Consider the following 24,805-nt stretch of genomic DNA (forward strand, 5'->3'; position numbering starts at 1 on the left):
TTTGGTGCGTGCCCCTAGTGAGAAATGAACCCGGAACTCTGGTCTGCAGGCTGATGCTTCAACCACTGAGCCAAACCAGCCAGGGCTAAAAATTTGTAATAAATCTAAATGTAAGGTAAAAACAATGAAACTTCTAGATGAAACAAAGGGAAGTATTTATTTATGACTTTGGTTAGACAAGACTGAACAAAACTGATAAATTGGAATTCATTCAAATTAAAAACTACTTTCCCAAAGACACCATTTAGAATTTTAAGAAGACAAACCAGAGCCCAGGGAACTATTCTTGAATCATATATGATAAAACACTATGTCCAGAATACATGAACTTGGACAAAGAATAATGAAAAATATCCCAATAAAAAGTATGACCTTATTTGGAAATAGAATCTTTACATATGTAATCAAGTTAAAATGAAGCCATTAAAGTGGGTGCTAATCCAATAAGAATTGCACCCTTATAAGGAGAGATCATTTCATGTGAAGACAAAGACAGGTAGGAAGAATGCCATGTGATGACAGAGGCAGAGACTGGAATGATGCATCACCAAGTCAAGGATTGCCAAGGATTGCGGGCCCCCACCAGAGGCTAGGAATTGCCAAAGAAGGATTCTACCCAGAGTCCCAGAGGGAGCACGGCCCTGCTGACACATTGACATCAGCATCTAGCTTCCAAAACTGTGAGATAATAAAGCGACCTAGTTCCGTGGTTTGCCCCACATTCTGGAAATACATGCCCTCTTTTTCACAAGAAAAAGTTATAAATGCAAGAGTTATAAATGCTCCAGGTAATGGTCATCAAGGCCAGCTTATACCACAAAAGGATGTCATCTCCTTTTTGAGATTTTGAGGCTGATCCAGAAAAAAAAAATATGAGCAGAGGAGGCAGTAGCACACCTGAGCTTCATTCAGGCACTACTTTGACAGGCTGGCACGTGGGGGAAGTCCCTCATAACATAAGACTGACCAGAGACAAAGGCAAGGAGGCCATACCACCCAAAAGAGGAGGGGAGAAGGGAATCAGAGGGGGACTTACATATTTAGGTGATGTCCCTCTGCAGCCCAGAGGAAAGTCTTTGGATCAGAGAGCTCCAAAGGGCAGCAGCAACCTTGGTCTTTTATAGCTACAGAGATTATCTTATTTATGGCTAGCACCTGTGGGGCAGTTTTACGGGTATAAAAAGCAAGCATGCTTTAAATAGCTAAGATCTGCTGATTTTGGGGCTATGTTTAAAACAATTGGGTGTGCAGAAATTTGAGTTTGGCACCAGTGGACTTTTGAGCCAATAGTTTGTGGTAAAGAAATGAACCACACACAAGGCCAGTATACAAAGGCTTAGTCTCATGCATATAACACCTCCAGATTCTGTGTGCCTCTAATCCTATTAGAATATACAAACAACCTTTGGATTATTCTTTTTTTTTTTTTTATCCTCACCCGAGGACATTTTTTCCATTTTTTTGTTCAGGTAGAGTGGGAGGGAGAGAGAGAGAGAGAGAAACATCGATGTGAAAGGGACACATCGAGTGGCTGCCACCCGCATGACCAACCAGGGCCGGGGACAAACTGCAACCAAGGTACATGCCCTTAGCGGAAACCGAACCCGGGTCTCTCGGGACCGCAGGCCGATGCTCCAACCGCTGAGCCAAACCGGCCAGGGCTGGATTATTCTTATCAAAATATCAGACCTGCATATGGTCACCCCTCTAGATCTAATTTACAATTATCTGCAAATACAGGGAACAGAAGATGTTAAACAGCATGGAGATACAGTTAGAAAACCTATTCTATGAAAATTTCTATGTGATTTATTATATTCCACAATTACATTACAAAAAAAAAAATAAGGAAACTATAGATTAAATTAGACATAAAAGAGAGGATAAATTTAAATATATGGCTATTATTGGATTCCAATGCAAACAATCCAACAGCAAAGGTTTTAAAATTGTGTAGACCATTCGGGAAATTGGCCATTGCCTACGTTTGGAAATGTTAAGGGATGACTGTTAGGTATGATAACGGCATTGGTTATGGTTATGTTAGGCAAACAGATATATTCCAAAATATTCAAGAATAAAATGATATGCTGAAAACTGCTTCAAAATTATCCAGAGGGAACTGAGTATTGTAGGAAAACACCTGATGAAAATTCTTGAAGGCTGGTAATGGGTAGTGTGAGATTTTCTAAAACCATTCTCTCTACTTATACAAAGTTTAAATTTTCCCCAAGTCAAATATTAAAAATAAACAACAGAGAACTACTTATGAAAGGATTTTAAAGTACATTCTCTATAATTATGCTGTGTAATGCAATAGATTGCATTATTGACTCAAATTGTTCAATCCCCTGTGAAACAATCTAGCAATGTCTCGTGGTAACGAGATTGTAGTTCTCCCTTTTATTTTGAATCATGTGACTTGCTTAAATTAGTGCTATGTGAACATGTTTGTGCATTTGGCTCCCCTCACCTTGAGTAATCCATCGTGAGGAACCTTCCCCAAGGTGCTATTGATTAAGCTTCAGCCCAGAATGAACATACTTGGATCAGAGCCAGTTTGGCTTCCAGGATGGCCTTGAAGACCATCACTTGGGTCACCTACCTAAGCCAACAGCCAAACCTGTGCGCATAAACATAAGTGCTTATTACATAAGTGTAATAAACAAAATTGGACCACTAGTTATTTACACAATTATAATAAATTTTAAAATTACACAACTGACAAGTTAATGTCAGTCAAAACATGCCATTTATTAAATAGAAACGATCTGTGTTCTCTGCTCTTCATTTTTGCTCTACTAGTGCTCTGGTAGGTCGGGGGAGGAAGCAAATTTGTAAGACTGACAAAGGGTCAAGAAAGTCTTCATCTAGGAATGGTCAGTGGGTGCTTGATTTTCTTTATTTTATACAAACAAGAGGATGTAAATGTAAATATTTGGAAACAAAACTGCCTGCTGGTCTCATGTACTGGCTCAGTCTGCCTGGGCATCCCCAAGGCCCCAAAGTCCTCATGGTGGCTGGAGGGTGGCTGCCTGGGGAAGATGGGCCACAGAGATGGCTCTTGCGGGACCCAGGGGAGGGCAGGAAGCTCTCCGGAAGGGGTGGGGACTCAACTTCCATATTTCCCTATGCGGCCCCTTCTCCAAGTTCTCACTTTGCTGACCTACACTGTGCACTTCCAATGAAGCTGAGCTCCCAGGTGTCTCTGGGGAATTTCTTAAAAGGCTGCTGGGTGTCTTCAGAGGCTCAGAGACCTCCATTTTCCCCAGGTCACTGGGGTTGAGACTATGTGAACACAGGGGTCAGATGTGTGCATGGGCAGTGACAGGGTGGCTCTGGAGACTCAGATGGGTCATGAGGGGAAAACAGGATGGTTGTAGAAGATGAGGTCATACTGGAGGAGGGGGACCCTAACCAAATAATTACAAAAAGCATGCCATATGAAAAGACAGGCATGTACACAGGGGAGTGCCCTGTGAAGATTAGAGCTAGCTGCCTAAAGCCAATGAACTACCAGAAGCTGGGAGAGAGCTGGAGGCTTCCCTGGCACTTCCAGAGGAAGCTGGTCCTGCCAACACTTGGATTTTGGACTTCTGTCTACAGCGCTGAGACATAATTTTCTGTTGTCCCGAGCCACCCAGTTGATTTTCCTTGAAAATAAAATCTATATTGTTTTTAATGACACAGAAACATCATTAAACTCACATGAAAGGACTGCATTTGTTTTTGTTTGTTTATTTTTCTATTTATCTTCAGACAGAGTGGGAGGGAGGGAGGGAGGGAGAGGGAGAGAGAGAGAGAGAGAGAGAGAGAGAGAGAGAGAGAGAACATCGATGTCAGAGAAACACATCGACTGGTTGTCTCTTGCTCGACCCCAGATGAACCACAACTGAGGTCTGTGCCCTTGCCCGGAATCAAATCTGATGCTCTAACCACTAAGCAAAACCAGCCAGGGAGAAAGAACTGCATTTAGTTCTGTGTAACAAACATCTTCCAAAAGCTTCTTCTCACCAAGAGCTGGGTCAGCACATTTAAAAAATGCAATAGAGTGACAAAGTCCCAAGACCTGTTTTATTTTGCTGCAACACTGTAGTTTTTGTGGTGCAGGTAGGAACACAGAACCACTAAAATGATTAAGAACAGTGTTTGCCATACAAATTAGACCTTGTGAACTATGTTAACATCTCCAGAAGAGGGTAAATCATAGCATTAGAGATCACTAACTATGAGTCTGAATTAGTGGTCTGGAGGACATCTTATGGTGTCCAGGAAAATTCAAATCGTCAGTACCTGAGCACACAAGTGTATGGATCCTTGATACTGAGCTCTTGGAGATATCCGTGGAAGCCTAACCTCTGAGAAAAATGAAAATCAAGCACTTGTTGTGTCTTCTCATGATACTCTTGATCAATAGGGCAAAGAAATCAGAAAAATGGGCTGAAAACTGGTATATAGAAGTCCCTATGCATCTTTCCATCACACTTCAAAAGGGTTCCAAAAACTTAGTAATGGATTCTTCACTTGTGCCTTCCAAATCTCATGGCAAGTTAGGCTACTGGTGAATTAGAATACAGAATCATAAAGGGAAGGGATTCTGGGACATGTAGTTCCCAACATTACCCACGTTGACATAGCACAATCCAAAAGAACCATCTTGAACTCTCTATCTCATAGTCATGTCATAGGTGTCTCTTAAGGAAATACTGCCTGTCCAATTCCCAATCACAAGCAAGAAAAAACAGTGACAGGCAAAAATTGGAAACAATAATTCTCATTTCATAATTATAAAAAAACTTAGTAAGAAAAATAGAACACGGTTCCTCTGACCAAAAATAAATAAATATTCTCAACAAGAAAGGTAGAAAATATATAATGGGGGATATCAGTATGTGCCATATTAAGCCAGTAAGAAACATCCAACAGCCCTGGCCAGTTGGGCTCAGCAGTTAGAGCATCAGCCTGCAGACTGGAGAGTCCCGAGTTCAGTTCCTGCTAAGGGCATGTACCTCGGTTGCAGTTTGTCCCTGGCCCTGGTTGGGGTCATGTGGGTGGCAACCACTCGGTGTCTCTCTCTCACATTGATGTTTCTCCCTCTCTCTCTCCCCCTCGCCACTCTATCTGAAGATAAATGCAAAAAACGTCCTCAGGTGAGGATTAAATAAAAAACAAAAACATCCAACAAATACCAAAGTGTCATTGTTCCAATAACCCCTCAAAGGACAATATAAAGAAGAAATTAAAACTTACATATTGAATATAAAACACTTACATATTGAAAATATACTTCAAATCATCTGAGTCCACAAACTAAAGATAAAAGTTTTGTTTACTGAAATGCAAGAAAAAACACTACATGCAAATTTTGTGTACTCTAAGATTACTTGGAGAGTTATTTTTCACCTAAATGTTTATTTGCAAAAGAACTAGAAATACACTACCTATGGGTCCATTTTCACGATGAGGTACTCATAAAGGCAACACCATATTTACAACTTTCATAAGATTTCTCTCCTGGTGCATCTTTTCTGAAGCACTGGACATGAATTCATTTGCAGGAGGGCTTCCTGCATTACAGACGCAGTGTTTTTCTGTAGTGTGTGTTCTCATATGTCTTCTTAAGGATGAGGAACAACTGAAGGCTTTTCCACATTGTTTACATTCATAAGGTTTCTCTCCAGTATGCATTCTCATATGTATCGGTAAAGATGACGGCCATTTGAAGACTTTCCCGCATTCCTTACACTCATAAGGTTTCTCTGCAGTGTGTGTTCTCACATGCTGTTGCAAAAGTTCGGGCCAACTGAAAGCTTTCCCACACTGCTTGCATTCATAAAGTTTCTCGGCAGTGTGCCTTCTCATGTGTTTTTGTAAGGATATGTGGCAATAGAACACTTTCCCACATAGTTTGCATTCATACGATTTGTCTCCAGGATGCATTCTCACATGTTCTCGAAAACAAGCAGACAAATTAAAGGCTTTTCCACATTGTTTACATTCATAGGGCTTTTCTTTCATGTGTGTTCTCATATGTTTTCGTAAGGATATGGGCCAGTTGAAAGTTTTCCCACACTGAGTGCATTCATACGGTTTCTCTCCAGTGTGCACTCTCATATGTCCTCGAAAGGATGAGGGATGGCTGAAGGCTTTCCCACACTGGTTACATTCATAGGGTTTCTCTCCACCATGAGTCCTTTCGTGTCTTCGGAATGACTGGGGGTAAATAAAGGTTTTCCCACACTGTTTACATTCATAAGGTTTCTCTCCCGTATGAATCCTTTCATGTCTTCTAAAGGATTGAAGATAAATGAAGGTTTTCCCACACTGTTTACATTCATAGGGTTTCTCTCCAGTGTGTGATATCATGTGTCTTCGAAAAGCCGAGAAGTAACTGAAGGCTTCTCCACATTCCTTACATTTATGTGGTGTTTCCCCAGTGTGTGATATCATATGTCTTCGAAAAGTTGAAGAATAGCTGAAGACTTCCCCACATTCCTTACATTTATAGGGCTTCTCTCCAGTGTGTGTTATCATGTGTCTTCGAAAAGTTGAGGAATAGCTGAAGGCTTTCCCACATTCCTTACATTTATAGGGCTTCTCTCCAGTGTGCGTTCTCACATGACTAGTAAGACTTGAAAAGTCAATGAAGGCTTTCCCACATTGCTGACATTCATAGGTTTTCTCTGCAGAATGAATCCTTATATGCCGGTTGAGGGAAGAAGTTCGAGGAAAGGTTTTTCCACATAATTTACATGCATAGGGCCTCTCTCCTTTGTGAGTTCTCACAGGCATTCTTAGGTGTGAACAACTGTAGGCCTGCCCACATTCCTGACACTGATATGATTTGTGTCCAGTGTGAGTGGCAATGTGACTCTTGAGGGAAGACTTATGCATGAGAACTTTTGCAAATGCATTGCATTCATACTGTTTTACTTCAGTAAGAGTTTTTTGGTACAGATTAAGATTTGAAATCTGACTGAAGCCTTCTCCACATAGATCATTACTTTCACAGAGTCTCTCTATCACATGGTTTCTGTTAAAAAGTGAGAAACATGTTATCAATAGTTTGATAATAATGACTTATTATTAGAATTACATTTTCACCAATTTCAGTGAATGTGTTGTTTTCTACCCTATGTGACTTGTTTTAAAGTGGAATGAGCTGAATAAATTGGCCACAGCCATTATGAAAATAGTGTTTCTTAAACATGAGCTTTTTTCCTAATTCTTTTCAACTGTTTCTAACACTCAACATCTATGTCATATTTAATAAAGTTGGAGTTTGGGGGTTTGTTTTTTTTTTGGTGAAAATCTACAAATAAACAAATTTGATCTAGACTTAAGTGGGTTTTTGGTTTGTTTGCTTTTTAAATTTCATGACATACTAAGATTCCTCCTGGAATGCAACTCACCTCAGATATCTCCCCTGGTTTGTGTGCTGAGCTTCAATGCTAGGTTCTTCCCAAATTTTTCCTAAGATGGAGACCCAAGAATTTCTGGTGAACGTTGCTATTTTATCTTCCTTAGATATTTTATTCCCATAAATATCCTGCTGAGAAACTGACTCATTAGCCCTAAATTGAGTCTCATCATCTGAAAACAGAAAGGGAACAAATCTTACAAGAAGAATAAAGGCACCTGTTAGCCAAAAAAGACACTGAGGAGGTTAGCTTTGTCAGGACTTCAATAATAACAAGTACCAGGCCAAAATGGTAAGCAATTTAATAAACAGTAAAATCTTCACAAAGTTACAAAAACAAACTTCACTGGGCCCCTTAATGACCCATGAAACCTATATCCACTGATAACACTTTTTTACACACAAAAAAAACTCAGTTTAATAAATAGATTCTCATTCTCTTGGAGGAGATATTAGATTCTAACTCTATGCCAGTTACGATGATGTCTTTCTTATTCATTAATGTATTCCCTTTCCACATTCCAAATCTGGGAACAGTCTTTATGCAAGAAACGCATGTTCTCTAAATGACTAAGTGAAGGAACAGTGTTATTCTTACCCAATGAGGCCAAGTTTCTGAAGGTCTCCAGCATCACATCTCTGTAGAGCTCCCTCTGAGCAGCATCCAGCAAAGCCCACTCCTCCTGGGAGAAGTCCACAGCCACATCCTCAAAGACCACTGCGTCCTAAAACATTCAATGTATGTGCAGGAGAATGGGTGAGACTCAAGGTACTGAGCAACTGAACTCAATTTACAGGAAGTTTAAACAAGATTCTGTGACCCCCTAACATCCTGTCTATGATTCGGTCATCAGAACCTCTTACTCCATGTCCACATTCAAGTCTTCATAGATTTAAAATATCACTAACACAAAGAACTTACTCTACATTTTTACTGTGACCACATCGAGACTTATTCGCTAACCAAAGGGTTCAGACCACGTTAGAGAAATTAAAGAAATGCTAAGTAAATTAAACACATATTTGCACTTTATGACCCACCAATCCCACATGACACAAAGAACTTCAGCTCCTTCCCTACTGCATACCACATCATTCAGTACTACATGAAGCCCAAAGTCAAACCTGGATGAGGGTTTTTAAAACAATTTAAAAATAATAATTTTATTTTTCAATTATAGTTGACATACAATACTATATTAGTTTCAGGTTAATGCCATAGTGATTCGACATTTATATAACATACAAAGTGATCACTCTAGTAAGTACCCACCTGATAGCATACATAGTTATTATAATATTGTTTTCCTAAAATTTTTAAAATTGATTTTAGAGAGAGAGGAAGGGAGAGGGAGAGAGAGAGAGAGAAACATCGATGAGAGAGAAACATCAATCGGCTGCCTCCTGCACGCCCCTCACTGAGTATGTGCCCTGACTGGAAATCAAATGGGTGATCTCTTGACGCATGGGTCGATGTTCAACCAACTGAGCCACACCGGCTGGGCTATTACAATATCATTTACTATATTCCCTATGCTATACTTTTCAGTCCCATGACTATTTTGTAACTATAATTTGTATTTATTAATCTCTTCCCCTTTTCACCCAGCTCCTCAATCCCCTTCCCACATGGCAACTATCAATTTGTTATCCGTATCTATGAGTCTGTTTGTTTATTTTGTTTTTTTAGATTCCACATGTAAGTAAGATCATATGTATTTGTCTTTCTCTGACTTATTTCAGTTAGCCTAATACTCTCTAGGTACATCCATGTGGTCATAAATGGTAAGATTTCATTCTTTTTTACGTCTGAGTAATATTCCATTATATATATGTACCATATCTCTATCCATTCGTCTGTCGATGAACACTTAGATTGCTTACATATCTTGGCTATTGTAAGCCATGCTGCAATGAACATAGGGGTGTGTATGTCTTTTTGAATCAGTATTTTAAATTTCTCATAAGAATACTCTTGCTGACCTTGAGGACAAGGTTAACAGTCCTTCTTTGGCAAGGAGTCAACTGAAGTAAAAAACATCCGGTGGTAAATCTGCCCTTGATTAAAAAATGCATAAAAGATGCGCCAGTGACCTCCTACAAAGGAAATACTTCCTCATCTCAAATTCCAGGAAAAGCTGATTCCCCACAAATCACCCTAGAGGCTGCACTGCCAATGCACCTCATTTCCATATCCCTCCCCCACTGGACCCAAAAACATGCTGACCAATCCCATGTGAACCACTGAGCTACACACTTCCTTTAAGTCCTATTGTTTTAAAACAAAGGAATATCAACCCACTGATATCCATGAGAGGAGACAGAAAAAATACTCTGTCAATTCTGCTGTCAGAATTTACCTATTCAACAGAGTAACAGCATAATAGGACTATTTCTATTGTTGGTACAGGTAATGACAGGAGGGCCCAAAGTCAGCTGAACTAATGTTAGGACAGTTATCTGTAGTGTTTCCTCTAATAAAGTTCCCTTACCAATTGTACAGAAGAAAAATTGAGCCCTGGCCAGTTTGGCTCAGCGGTTAGAGCGTCGACCTGCGGTCCTGAGAGACCCGGGTTCGGTTCCCGCTAAGGGCGCGTACCTCGGTTGCAGTTTGTCCCCGGCCCTGGTCGGTCGTGTGGGTGGCAGCCACTCGATGTGTTCCTTTCACATCGATGTTTCTCTCTCTCTCTCTCTGTTCCTCTCTCTCCCTCCCACTCTACCTGAACAAAAAAATGGGAAAATGTCCTCGGGTGAGGATAAAAAAAAAAAAAAAAAAAAAAAAGAAGAAAAATTGACATCTCAGGCCTGAACTGTTTTTTTTCCTTTCAAATCCTCACCCAAGGATATTTTTCCATTTATCTTCTGATAGAGTGGGAGCATGAGAGAGAGACATCAACCAGTTGCCTCCTGCACAACCTGACCAGGGTCAGGGACCAAACTACAACCAAGGTACATGCCTATGACTGGAATTAAACCAGTGACTCTTTGGTCCATGGGCCAACGCTCTAACCGCTGAGCTAAACCGGCCAGGACTCAGGCCTAAACTTTTCATCCTTAGAAACGACTGAGGTACAGCTGGCCGTGGATGGTGTCTGGAACCTTGGATTTGAGAGGTATCACACCATGAACTGATATTCTTCACACTGTCTAAACTGTGCAGACAACAGCATTGATCCCGAACACCTGCTTTCCTTCTGGGAGACTGGTGTTTGGAGACATGCTAGGCAGACGATGCTCACATCATCCACTGTCAGTAAAAATCCTGAGCAATGCCTTGGCCAGTCTGGCTCAGCGATTAGAGTGTTGGCCCATGGACCAAAGAGTCGCCTGGTTCAATTCCAGTCAAGGGCATGTACCTCGGTTGCGGTCCATCCCTAGCCCTGGTCATGTTGTGCAGGAGGCAACTGGTCGATGTGTCCCTCTCACATTGATGTTTCTCTCCTCCCCACCCCCACTCTATCAGAAGATAAATGTAAAAATATCCTCAGGTAAGGATTAAAAAGAAAAAAGAAAAATCCTGAGCACTGGGTTTCTAACGAGCCTCCCTGGTAGGTAACATTTCACATGTCACAACTCATTGCTAGGTGCACTCTGTGTGACTCCACTGGGAAAGGACTCTTAACAGCTTGTCCCTGGTTTCCTGCAGCTTTCTCCCCAAGAGCCCTTGCCGTTTGCTGGTCTGTCCATGTCCTTTTGTTATACGAAATCATAGTCATGAGTGCAACTACATGTTGAGTTGACAGAGTCTTACTAATAGGGCCTGGGATGGTCTTTGAAACACCAGAAGTATATTTGCTAGGACACCCCAACCCACTGAAATATGGCAAAAGTACTGTCTGGGAAGCAGAAGGATGAAGAGGGAGGGGATGGTACTCTGGTGCCTGGGAGCTGTTTGTGGTTTGAAAGGGCAGCTAAGCTGCTGTCTGATAGGAGGTATGTTCGTGGCTTGAAAGGGCAGCTAAGCTGCTGTCTGATAGGAGGTAAAGTTGACAGAGGTCAAAATGACAGATCTGACTGCAGGAGGGCCAGCTCACTGGACAGACAGGCTACTTCTGGCTCTGCTGGCTACATGACAGAAAAAAAGAAGAAACAAAGACAGCCCTGGGAGGCCCAAGATCCCATGGTGAGCTTTGGATGGGCATAAAGTGCTAAAAGTTTGTACTACATCGGGAGGAAAAGAAAAGTTAAATCAGTTCCCAGGACGGAAGCAAAACTTTAGAGAAACCAAGGGGAAAGGGGGTGGGGAGATGAAGCCAGCTGGGATGCTGTAGCCTCCCCACCCACCTTTGCCTTCTGGCCAGGACCTTCCCTGGCAGCTGTAATTTTATCCCTATAAATGCCAAATGTATGACTAGGGCCTTGTTATGAGTTGAACTGTGTTTCCCCAAAACAGATATGTTGAAATACTAATCCCTGGTACCTATAAATGTGATTTTACTTGGAAATAGGGTATTTGTAGGTGTAATCAAGTTTCAAAGAGGTCATTACAATGGGTCCAAATCGATTACAACTGGTGTCCTTATCAGGAGAGGAAAATGCCATATGAGGACAGAGAAACACAGAGCAAATGGCCACATGAAGATGGACGCAGAGATTGTAATTGTGCTGCCACAAGCAAGGTAGGTACCAGGGATTAGTATTTCAATATACCTCTTGTGGGGGGACACTGTTCAACTCATAACAAGGCCTGGGGCTGCCAGAAGCTGTGACAGACCAAGAATGTTCCCAGAGGGTTCTAAGAGAACACGATCCTGTCAACACCTTGATTTCAGATTTCCAGCCTCCAAAACTGTGAGAGAACAACACTTTGAGCCACGCACACAGTGTTCACTTGCTATGGAAGCCCTAGGAAACTAATACATGGTGTGAGTGAATTTGCAAAGAATAAAGGCGGAGGGACCCTGACTGGTTTGGCTCAGCGGTTGGAGCGTTGGTCTGCGCTCCAGAGACTGGATTTGGTTCCCGCTAAGGGCACGTACCTCGGTTGCAGTTTGTCCCTAGCCCTGGTTGGTCGTGCGGGTGACAGCCACTCAATGTGTCCCTTTCATGTCGATGTTTCTTTCTCTCTCTCTCTCTCTCTCTCTCTCCCCCCCCCACCCCCTGTTCCTCTCTCTCCCTCCCACTCTACCTGAACAAAAAAATGAAAAGTATCCTCAGGTGAGGATAAAAAAAAAAAAGAAAGGCGGAGGGGATTTTTACTTAAAATAGTTTCTATTCCTGCATCTGCATGAAGGATAAAAATGAATGAAAATGGTATATCCTTATAATTTTATCAATGCTGATGGGGTCATCCCAATCTGTACAAAGAAAAAGTGCCAGTGAGACACAACTTCCTTGCTTTTTGCCACTGGTGCATGGGTTGGAATTGCAACTCTATTAGAAACAAGATTAGGTCTCCATAACTGATAACTTTTTATTATGATTTTTACCTAGATTCAAAAAGAGAGAAATAAACGGAAAAGACAGGCAATCTCAATGGGAGGTAGACTTTTGGAATTTTAAGTAAAAGTTTCCAGTCTGCTAAAAAGCTCTTATAAAGACCTACTTCTGCCCTGGCCGGTTTGGCTCAGCAGTAAGAGCGTCGGCCTGCGGTCCTGAGAGACCCGGATTCGGTTCCTGCTAAGGGCGCGGACCTCGGTTGCAGTTTGTCCCCGGCCCTGGTCGGTTGTGCGGGTGGCAGTCACTCGATGTGTTCCTTTCACATCGATGTTTCTCTCTCTCTCTCTGTTCCTCTCTCTCCCTCCCACTCTACCTGAACAAAAAATGGAAAAAATGTCCTCGGGTGAGGATAAAAAAAAAAAAAAAAAAAAAAAAGACCTACTTCTGATGACCTGTAGAGGCTGACAATTGTCCGGCAGTGGGTCAATTTGGACTGTAAGACAGATAAAACAAAAAGGGTTTAGGACAGTTTCATTTGCACTTGGGACACAGCAGTCTGCCCCTGCAGTGTCTCAGATTTGCTTTTGAGAAGAAAAGGCCCTAGCGTTTGATGGCATTCTGAATTCACATAGCTCATTTACACTTCCTGCACTTGACTGAACTAAAACCCAACAGTGTCCGTGATGGGCTGTTTCAGCCTCAGTACACACTGTGCTGGCCTGCAAGCAGGGAATATATGGAAGATTTAGAGCAGCTCTCTGGGAGGCCCTAAACTATGAAAAGCTCATGGATACAAGCGGGTCTGATGGGGTCCCTTATAAGTATCCACGGCGAAGGCCTTGTTTTACAATAGGACCATCTGAAATCAAGCTGCTCATTTCACAACTGCTAGCTTCCACACTGATAGATCACTTCCAGATGTCATCTGCACTAGTGAGGTACATGAACTAGTGGATAAACAAAACTGTCTGAAACTGACCAGCACAAGCAGTCCCTCTGAAACAAGGACTGGACTGCATTATTAGCTCTGCACTGAGAACTCTGAGACCTGGATGCCTAACTAATGCATGTCCTGCTTGGGGTGCCCAGATTTCTCTAAACTCTGCATTTCCAGGGGACCAAGTGTGCCCTATAGGATTGTACTTCTCAGGTGTATGTCCTATCAGGACACTCTTATCTGTGGATAAGGCACTCAGGTCTGTTTCAACTTACTGGCCAGAGTTGTGCTGTGCGGGAACATAAGGCCAGATTTTTAAAAAGCAAATACAGAATACAGATATTTGAGGAAGAACACCCCCACCCCAGGCTTTCTAAGGCCTCTATGGTTAATGGGATTTACTTGAACTAGCTAAGACCAGGACTCCTAAAGGGCACAACCAAGATCAATACTGCAGGTGGTTCTCACCCTACTGCAGAGGATCCCACTAACAATTTTGCTATAAAGATGCTGTCTGCCCTGGCCAGTTTGGCTCAGCAGTTAGAGCGTTGGCCCTCGGACCAAAGAGTCACAGTTCGATTCAGGTCAAGGGCACATACCTCAGTTGCGGTTCAATCCTTGGCCCTGGTTGGGGTTGTGTGGGAGTTAACCAATTAATGTCTCTCTCACATCAATGTCTCTCTCTCTCTCTCCCTCTCACTCTATCAGTAGAAAAATATCCTTGGGTGAGGATTAAAAAAAAAAAGATGCCCTGTCCAAGGGCCAAGTGAACAGACTATGCAGAAGTGTTAGCCAAGCAGGCCTGATAGTCCTTACTCTCAGAATGTCCTACTTGCAAGGTTGGCCCTGGCTGGCATGTGGGAACTCGGATGTAGGGACAGTTCCCAGCACCCTGATATGAGTGGCTCCCTCTGCCTTTTTATACAAACAATAAGGCTTCTGCCAAAGACCAGCTCTCTTACAAGTCTGAATTCTTGGTTTGGGCTGGGAAAAAGGTTTCTCCATGACTAGCCCCAATAAAAACCCTGTAACTGAGTCTCTCATTAACTTCCCTAATAGACATTTCAAATGTGCTATCATCTGGCTGCTTTGTGATGTCACTAGAGAGGACCCTGTACCTGTTCTCCTTAGTACTCAGGCACCTTTCTTTTGGGCTGACTCTGCTTTATTCTTGCACTGCAATAAATCATGGCCATGAGCGTGACTACAGGCTGAGTCCTGGGAGTCCTCCTAGACCTCACAAATGAAATTAGTACCCTTATAACAGAGACCTGAGAGAGTTTGCTGGACCCTTCCACCATGTGAGGACACAGGGAAGAGACAGCTGTCTATGAACCAGGAAGCCGGCCTTCAACAAACACCAAATCTGTCAGCACCTTGATCCTGGACTTCCCAGCCTTCAGAACTATGACAAATAAATGTTTGCTGTTTATAAGCCCCCCAGTCTGTGGTAATTTTTTTTATAGCAGCCACAGCTGACTAAGACAGGAACTCCTAACACACCCAGCTTGAAACCATCAAATACTTTAACACTCTACAACATTCATCTTTTTAAAATCTGAGCACCCGTCATATGCAAAAAGCTTTGCAAAGAGCTTTATACACATACATTAGCTCATATAGTCTTATAATAACTCTGTAAAGCAAACATTATTAAAACTGGTTCATAGTAGAGGAAACACAGAACAGTCCATGAATAACATCACACAAACTCCTACCACTTGCATATCTTTCACATACACCTTACAGCTGTTTTGTTATTGTGACTGTTATTTCCCAGTGTGATAAGGAGATAAGCTAGATTTTGCCTGGCACTATGGAGCAGAGCCAACAGAAGCATCCTAGTCCATGCTTACCTCCTTATGCTCCTTTCCTGGCAAAGCCCTGTATCTTATGAAAGACTGTTTTGTTTGAAGATCTTACCTCTGGTTCTTTTATTTCGTAAAACTGACTTAGGTTACAGTGACATGGGTCCTAGTACTTGCAGGCACTAGGGTTACAGCACAGAACAAAAAAATTCTGAACCACATGGATCTTAAATTTTTTTGGAGGAAAACAATAAATGAGCAAATCAAATATAAGTACTAAGAAAAATGTGGCACAATGAGGGGATCAGGAGCGAGATATATATCTTTACATGTGTATTTGTGTGTGTGTGTATAAATATCAATATAAATATGAATGACTGGTTGAAAGATAAAAAACAATTTTAAAACCCCTTTGAAATAATACTGCAATGCCACTTACCACTGCGGCAAAAAAATTAAGATACCTAGGAATAAACTTAACCAAAGAAAGAAATAAAGGACCGATTCGCAGAAAACTACAGGTCATTGAGAAAGAAATAGAGGAAGATATAAAAAAGTGGAAGCACATACCTTGTTCATGGATTAGAATAATTAACATCATTAAAATGTCCATACTACCCAAAGCAATCTATAGATTCAATGCAATCCCCATCAAAATACCAACGACATACTTCACGCAACTAGAACAGATATTTCAAAAGTTCATATGGAACCAAAAAAGATCTCGAATAGCCACAGCAATCTTGAAAAAGAAGAACAAAGTTGGAGGGACCACATTACCAGATTTCTGGTTATATTACAAAGCCACTGTAATCAAAACAGCCTGGTACTGGCACAAGAACAGGCATATAGACCAGTGGAACAGAACAGAGAACCCAGAAATGGACCCAAGGCAATACGCTCAATTAATATTTGACAAAGGTGGCAAGAGCATACAGTGGAGTAAAGATAGTCTCTTTAATAAATGGTGTTGGGAAAATTGGACAGCTGCATGCAAAAAAAAATGAAACTAGACCATCAACTTACACCATACACAAGAATAAACTCAAAATGGATAAAAGACTTAAATGTGACCTGTGAATCCATAAAAATCCTAGAAGAAAATGTAGGCAACAAAATTTCAGACATCATATGAAGCAGAATTTTCACTGATATATCACCTAAGGCAACTGAAACAAAGGAAAAAATGAACACATGGGACTACATCAAACTAAAAAGCTTCTACATAGCAAAAGATACAATCATCAAGATGAAAAAGCAACCCACTGTATGGGAGAGCATAATTGCCAATGATATATCAGATGAGTGGTTAATTTCCAAAATATATAGAGTGCTCATACAACTCAACAAAAGGAAGACAAAGAACCCAATTAAAAAATGGGCAGAGGAACTAGACACCTCCCCAAACAGAACATATAAATGTCCAAGAGACATATTAAGAAATGCTCAACATCACTAATCATCAGAGAGATGCAAATTAAAACAACAAGGAGATATCACTTCACACCTGTCAGAATGGCCGCCATCAACAAATCATTAAACAATAAGTGTTGACAAGGGTGTGGAGAAAAGGGGACTCTAGTACACTGCTGGTGGGAATGCAGACTGGTGCAACCACTGTGGAAAACAATATGGTGTTACCTCAAAAAATTAAAAATGGAACTGCCATTTGACCCAGTGATCCCACTTCTAGGACTATACCCTAGGAACCCTGAAACACCAATCAAAAAGAATATATGTATCCCCATGTTCATAGCAGCACTATTTACAATAGCTAAGATCTGGAAACAGCCCAAATGTCCATCAGTAGACGAATGGATAAAAAAGCTGTGGTACATATACACAATGAAGTACTATGCAGCTGTAAGAAAGACAGACCTCTTATCCTTTGAGACAACATGGAGGGACCCGGAAAGTATTATCCTAAGTGAAACAAGCCAAACAGAGAAAGCCAAGTATCATATGATCTCAATTATTTGTGGAACATAATGAACATAACAGTCTGAGGAATAGGGTAGTACCAGAGACGTGGAAGTGAGGTACAGACTGACAATCCCTAGAGTGGGGGAAAGATAAGCCACAGAATTTATATGCATGTATGCATGAACAATGGACATGAACAACAAAGCTGGGGACAAGGTGAAGAGGGAGATGGGAGGGGGAATCAGTGGTGGGAAAAGGAGAAACATCTGTAACAAAATTAATTAATTAATAAAAAAATAATAATAAAGAAAAGAAATAACACTTCAAATTGATTCCTAAATTGCTTAAAAATATTTGTGTGTATATAATTATATATGTGTGTGTGTATATATATTTATTATATATAATATATATGTATATATATCTTCATGATTCAACATATTGGTTACACATATCAGAGTGAGGGAGCCTGCCATTGGGGTTCATTTCAAGTGGGGTATCTGGTGTGAAAGCCTGTTCTACATTTAGGGCTGAATTTCATTTCACAAATGATTATTTATTAATATTTGTCAACTGTACATGTCATATACATTTTCCTACACTGATATTATACAATAGAAAACTCAAAAGTCAATTTATATGATTTGCCTGTAATCATCTTAGGAATTGCTGAAAACTATTTTATAATATTCAACAGTCATACATCTTACTACTGGAAGAGATGGTCATGTGCATAGCTTGATCAAGGAAAATTGATAATAGAATATTCAAAAAATAACAAAGAATATATAAATGGTATAATGTTTCCCTGGCCGGTGTGGCTCAGTTGGTTAGGCTAGTCCTGTGCACCAAAAAGTTGCCAGGTTGCTAGTTCAATTCCTTGTCAGGGCACATGCATGGGTAGTGGGCTCAGTTTCCTGTAGGGGGTGTGCAGGAGGCAGCCGATTGATGTTTAGCTCTCAGCTCTCACATCAATGTTTCTCTCTTTCCCTCTTTAAAAATTAATGAAAATATATATTTTTAAATAGTATAATGTTGTTTTCTCCAAAACAATTAGGGACAAATCAAGTATGCTCAGGACCTCCTTCCTGATCAACATACTAGAGTGTCATTCCAGATCAAGCAGAAAACAAATGTGCAAGAACTAAAAGAGAAAAAAACCTTGTCTTTACACCTACCTCTATGAATTGTATGTGTAGGACACCAACAGGACAGAAAAATAATAACAGGATAAGATTTTTAATAACAATCCAGTGTAAAAATTCAATATAAAAACACATTTCATTACCTTTTTAATTATCAGCAAGTTGGAAAAATAATTTCAAAATGACAACACATACTATGGTAAAAACCAAAATTTAATTAGTACTGAATAAGTCTAAAGAATGCTATAATAAGAACCAAATGGGAAAATGTTTTAACATTAATAAAAATAACAAAGTAAAAAGAAATAAATAGAAAGATGGCACATGTTCTTAAAGTATAGAACTTGGTGTCAGCAAAATATCAACCCTCCAAAAAAAGACCTAAAGTCTTCATAAAATTCCATTAAATCTCCAAACCAGATTTTTAGGACTTGAAAAATACTGAATTTACAAACCTAACAGGAAAAACAAATATCCTAAAAGAGCCCAAATGTTCTGAAGAACAAGGCAGGGGCCTGCCTATCACAAAGCAAGGATTGTAAAGCCATAGTAATACTAACATGATGGAATTAGAAGAGGAATGGACAACTAAATCCATGGAAAGAAACAACAAATTGAAGTGGGTCCTCATCTATTCATTCACAACAGGGCAGCCATCGCAGAACAGTGGCAGAAATTACAAAATAATACATGAGACAGTGACAAAAGTTATCTAAATAACAAAGATGTTTTGCTCCCACTTCCTCCATAGACAATATCAATTTACTGTAGATTAAAGTAAAGTGTATTACAGATAACAGTAAACAACAGTTTTACCTACTGTCAAAAATTCTTCACCCTGACAAGAAAAAAAACTGATATTCTCTATAATTCAACAATTCACCTACCACACTATGTGGAAATGTATTCAATTCTCTGCTGCCATATTGGAAGGGAGGTTTTCTCTGACAGTCTTTTTTGTGGTAGGACCTTCAAGGCTAAGCCCTGGAATTCCATTTCTTATACTCAAAGGAACAGAAGAAGGTTTAACAAATGGAATAAAAGACACTTTCTTTTTTCTCCCCCTGAAATTCAACTCTTAGGAAATATTTTAACTTTCCTGCTCAATTAATTAAAAGTAGTATATATCTGCTGAAAAACCGAGGCTCCAATAAGTGAATATGTACACCTTTTCAAGGTGACAAATCCAGAGAAGGGCAGTGCTGAACTGGAACATACAGACGACTTCAGACTCAAGAGTCCAGTGCAGCTATCCTATCTCGTGGGAGACCCCTCCCCCACTGTTCACTGACGTGGTCTCCGAACAAAGGACACAGGCTGGTGTCTCGCTATGTCTTAAGAGCAGGTGGCTTTGCAGGTGACTGCTCCACCTCACTGGGTGGCCTTTCTCAGTCTTCTGGGTTAGTTTCTCTCCCTTCAGGGGCCCGAATCATTTCCATCTTTTTCTCCTCAATACAAGCGTCTTGTAAGCTAACAACTGTGTCCCTCCAGGGAATAATAACGGGGGTCAGCGTCAGCTAGGGGCCGAGAACCTACCAGAGATCCGTCCCAATTTGGGGCCCCCAGGCAGTTCTCCCCAGACTCCCGCCCAACCCGCAGGCTGTCCCCTGGGAGGAGCCGACCAGGGGCTACTCCCCGCCCCCGGGTAGGTGCAGCACTCTGCATCTGAGGCACCCTAGGCCGCGGTCCTGAGACTCCGGATCTAGCGCAGAGGCCGCACAGGACGCCAGGACTCCACCCCGCGCCGAAGGGGAGACTCGGGTCGAGACATCCGGGCGCGCGGGGAGTCCTGGCCCGCGGCCACTTCCAGCAGGTTCCCGCCGGTTAGAACCAGCTCCTCTGAGTGTGGGTCTCGCCCTGCGCACTCACCATCTCCCGGCTCTCAAAGCGTCCTCCCCGCGGCCCAGGCAGGTGTGAGCTACCGGGATCTGACACCTGGGGCTGCGCGGGGCAGGTAGGCACCAACGCAGCGATCTGCTGAGAGCAGCATCCACGCTCTCTCCCTTCCACGGGATCTCTGATTGGACGTGGCTCAGATCCTGCGTCTTGAGTGGTCGGTATATCGGGCACGCCCATGTCCGTGGGCCTCTGACTGGACAGTTCCACATACCCGCTCCTGGAACCTCTGATTGGACAGTTCTGTGGGCCCCGCCCCTGCATTCCTGACCGTTTTCTGTGCACTGAGCCTATCCTTTTTTTTATCCTCACCCGGGGACATTTTTCCATTTTTGTTCAGGTAGAGTGGGAGGGAGAGAGAGGAACAGAGAGAGAGAGAGAGAGAGAGAAACATCGACGTGAAAGGAACACATCGAGTGGCTGCCACCCGCACAACCAACCAGGGCCGGGGACAAACTGCAACCGAGGTACATGCCCTTAGCGGGAACCCAACCGGGGCTCTCAGGACCGCAGGCAGACGCTCCAACCGCTGAGCCAAACGGACCAGGGCTGAGCCTATCCTTTTTTAAGAATCCTCACTGGAGGACATTTTTGCATTTATCTTGACATAAAGCGGGAGGGAAAGAGGGAGGAAGAGAGAGAAACATCCATTTGAGAGAGACACATGCAGTGGCTGCCACCCACACGACCCCAACTGGGCAGGGGAGGAACCGCAACCCAGGTACATGCCCTTAGCCGAGCCGAACCCGGTCCTCTCTGGTCTGCAGGTCGAGGCTCCAACCGCTGAGCCAAACCGGCAGGGGCTGCCTGTGTGTTTATATATATATATACACACACACACACACATACACACACATATATATACATATACATATATGTGTATATATATGTATATATATTCCCCTGGCCGGTTTGGCTCAGCGGTTAAAGCATCGGCTGTGGACCAGAGAGTCCTGGGTTCGGTTCCCCGCTAAGGGCACGTACCTCAGTTGCAGTTTGTTCCCAACTGGGGTGTATGGGTGGCAACCACTGGATATGTCTCTCTCACGTCCATGTTTCTTTCCCTCCCTTCCACTCTATCTGAAGATAAATAGAAAATGTCCTCAGGTGAGAATAAAAATATATATATACATCCTCACCCTAGTTTATTTTTCTATTTATTGTCAGATAGAGTGGGAGGGGGAGAGAGAGAAACATGGACGTGAGAGGGCCACATTGACTGGTTGCCTCCCCCAAACCCCGACCAGGGCCAGGGAGAGACTGCAACCGAAGTCCCTGCAGTTGACTGGAATCGAACCCGTGACTCCTCAGTCCGCGCCCATGCTCCAACGGCTGAGCCAAATGGCTAGGGCTGCCCCTATCGCTTTTAAAAATTATCTCAGCCTCCCCCCCACCCCATCCTGAGGGACAGGCCATGGGGACACTCTTGGCTGGCCACAGCCTAGGGCGTTGGCTCAGAGCAGAACCCTCTCCCTGCCCCTACGCATCCACCCGCAGCTCATAGCCCCATCTGAGTCCTCCCCGTGGACCAGGAAGTTCTCTGTTTCTTCACCAAGCGCCCTCTGTCCGGAGCCAGAATAGAACAGGAGGGTCTCCTGATCTGGGGTCAGCCCAGGGCAAGCACCCTTGACCTGTGACCCTTGTTTAAAAACAAAGACACTCAACTGTTACGTTTCCAGGGTCCCCTGCATTAAAGGGTCCCACTTGATTTTGACGTGACATTTGACACCGGGAGGCCCCGCCCTCTGCCCTCACGATGAAGCTTGAGGTCAGCAACCAGAGATCCCTGTTTTTTGTCCCCCAAAGTAGGAAGTGGAGCCCTGCGGCATCAACCTGCACACAGGGCTCCTCACTGCACAGCCGCAGGTGAGATATTAGAATTCTCAGTGTGCATTTGCACCACAAGGAAATTTCTATCAGAACAGACTTTCAATGTATTCCAAGAGAATTTTGAAAATGAAATAGCTCTGATACTGCACAACAGTATGAATGTACCTAACACCATTAAATTGTATTATGTGTATTTTACCACAATTTTTTAATGTTCACTTTTTTAAAAGGCTATTTTATCCCTAAGGCAGTTGAATTCCTATTTTAACTGATATAAAACAACAGCAAAAAAGCTTATATAAATTTGGGATAGACCTGAAAACTCTTAATACACTTACTAGATGGAGGCTAATGCATTTAATATGCCTGCTACTGTTAGAAAACATTCTCTCCTTTGAGATTAAGCGGTCATCCAAACTCTGATATCACTTGTCATTTTTTTACAAACAGAATTTTAAAAATTCTTCTTTTATGGTTTCCAGAAAGGTTTAATATGATTTTATAAAAAATTAGTGTTTAGAGGACTAACACATAAAAAAAGCTTCGAGTTGCCCTGGCTGGGTAGCTCAGTTGATTAGAGCATCCACCCAATATAACAAGGTTGAGGGTTTGATCCCAGGTCAAGGCACCTAGAAGAAACAACCAATGAAAGCATAAGCAAGTAGAACAAATCAATGTTTCTCTCTATATATATCCCTTCTTCTCTCTTTCTAAAATCAATAAAAATTTTTAATAAAATTTAAAACTTCGAGTTAAAAATAACTGCCCTGGCTGGTATGGCTTAGTAGTTGGAGCTTCAGCCCTCAAACTGAAGGGTCTTGGGTTCAATTTCCAGTCAAGGGCATGTACTTGGTTGCAGGTTCGATCCCTGCCCAGGTTGGGGCACATGCAGAAGGCAACCAATCAATGTCTCTCTCTCCCCCTCTCCTTCCCTCCCTTCCATTCTCTGTAAAAATCAATAGAAAAAATATCCTCAGGTGAGGATTAACAACAACAACAAACTACTCATTGGATTTATAAACTATTAAAAATAGCCCTGGTCAGTTTGGCTCAGTGGTTACAGTGTCGGCCCGCGGACCAGAGAGACCTGGGTTTAATTCCTGCTTAGGGCACGTACCTTGGTTGCAGTTTGTCCCCGGCCCCGGTTGGGGTCATGTGGGTGGCAACCAGTCAATGTGTCTCTCTCACATCGATGTTTCTCTCTCTCTTCCCCCCTCTCTCCTTCTCGCTCCATCTGAAGATAAATGCAAAAATGTCCTCGGGTGAAGATAAAAAAATAAATAAATAAAATAAGGTTATATGCATTTTTGTTTAATATGCATTACTAATTATTTCCAAGTTTCAACAAATCAGCATGGAATTTAGAAGTTGGCCTTCAGATTGGGTCCTGACATGGATCTCTAGCACTCCTGTCTGCTGGCCATAACATGTTCAGAGATCTATCCTAGGAGCATCACTCTTAAAGAACATGTCATTTCATTTATTAAGGTGAAAAATGAGGCCGGTCTCTGAATTCTTGACAAAACATTCATTGTCACAAGAGAGTAACAACTATGGCAATCGGAGAGGAAAAAAGTGTGATTAAAAATACCTGGACCTTGCCCTGGCCGGTTTGGCTCAGCGGTTAGAGCATCGGCCTGCGGTCCGGAGAGACCCGGGTTCGGTTCCCGCTAAGGGCACATACCTCAGTTGCAGTTTGTCCCCGGCCCTGGTTGGTTGTGCAGGTGGCGACCACTCGATGTGTCCCTTTCACATCGATGTTTCTCTCTCTCTCTTCCTCTCTCTCCCTCCCACTCTACCTGAACAAAAAATGGAAAAATGTCCTTGGGTGAGGATGATAAAAAATAAAAAAATAAAAAAATACCTGGACCATGCTAGAATGTTATTCAAGCAGAGAAAACAAAGCCAGTTTCAAACATGTGAGGAGTGAGAGGGCCAGGACAGAACAAATCCCCTGTCTCTCCTCCAGCCTTTCACCCTCCCTTCAAGGTCTCCCATTGGCAGAGCCTAATGGGAAGCCACTGGCAACATAGAAACATGTTTTGCAGCACTTCCACCCCATGTCACAAACCAAAGTATGAAAGGGTATGTGGTGGCCAGCAGAATGACAGCCCCCTGTAGGTATGCACCACCTAGTCACTGGAACCTATGACTATGTCACCTCCCATGGCAGAAGGGACTTTGCAGACGGGATTGGGTTAAGAACCCTAAAATGGAGATGACCCTGGATTCCCTGGGGGACCCAGTATCATCACAAGGAGCCTCATAAGAGGAAGGCAAGAAGGTCAGAGTCAGGGATGTGGTGCCTCTAGAAGCTGGAAAAGGCCTGGAATGAGTCTGGCCTGGAGCCTCCAGAAAGAACATCAACCTACCCACACCTCAAACATCAACCTACCCACACCTCGATTTTAGGCTCTAGCCTCCAGAACTGTTATATGTATAAATAGGTTGTTTTAAGTCACTAAGT

General features: G+C 42.4%; 1 protein-coding gene across 1 annotated transcript; it reads right to left on the reverse strand.

The window, feature by feature from the left end:
• Window positions 1-5,222: 5,222 nt before the first annotated feature.
• Window positions 5,223-20,566, reverse strand: LOC118615689 (zinc finger protein 555). The gene is made up of 4 exons (XM_036240824.1): window positions 20,482-20,566; window positions 8,019-8,145; window positions 7,413-7,593; window positions 5,223-7,033 (listed from the first exon to the last, which is right to left on the reverse strand). Exons 1-4 carry the CDS (start codon window positions 20,482-20,484, stop codon window positions 5,470-5,472), a joined length of 1,875 nt encoding a protein of 624 aa, XP_036096717.1. The 5' UTR covers window positions 20,485-20,566; the 3' UTR covers window positions 5,223-5,469.
• Between the last annotated feature and the right edge of the window lie 4,239 nt (window positions 20,567-24,805).

Source organism: Molossus molossus, unplaced genomic scaffold (genome assembly GCF_014108415.1).
Source record: "Molossus molossus isolate mMolMol1 unplaced genomic scaffold, mMolMol1.p scaffold_m16_p_4, whole genome shotgun sequence".
Lineage (NCBI taxonomy): Eukaryota > Metazoa > Chordata > Mammalia > Chiroptera > Molossidae > Molossus > Molossus molossus.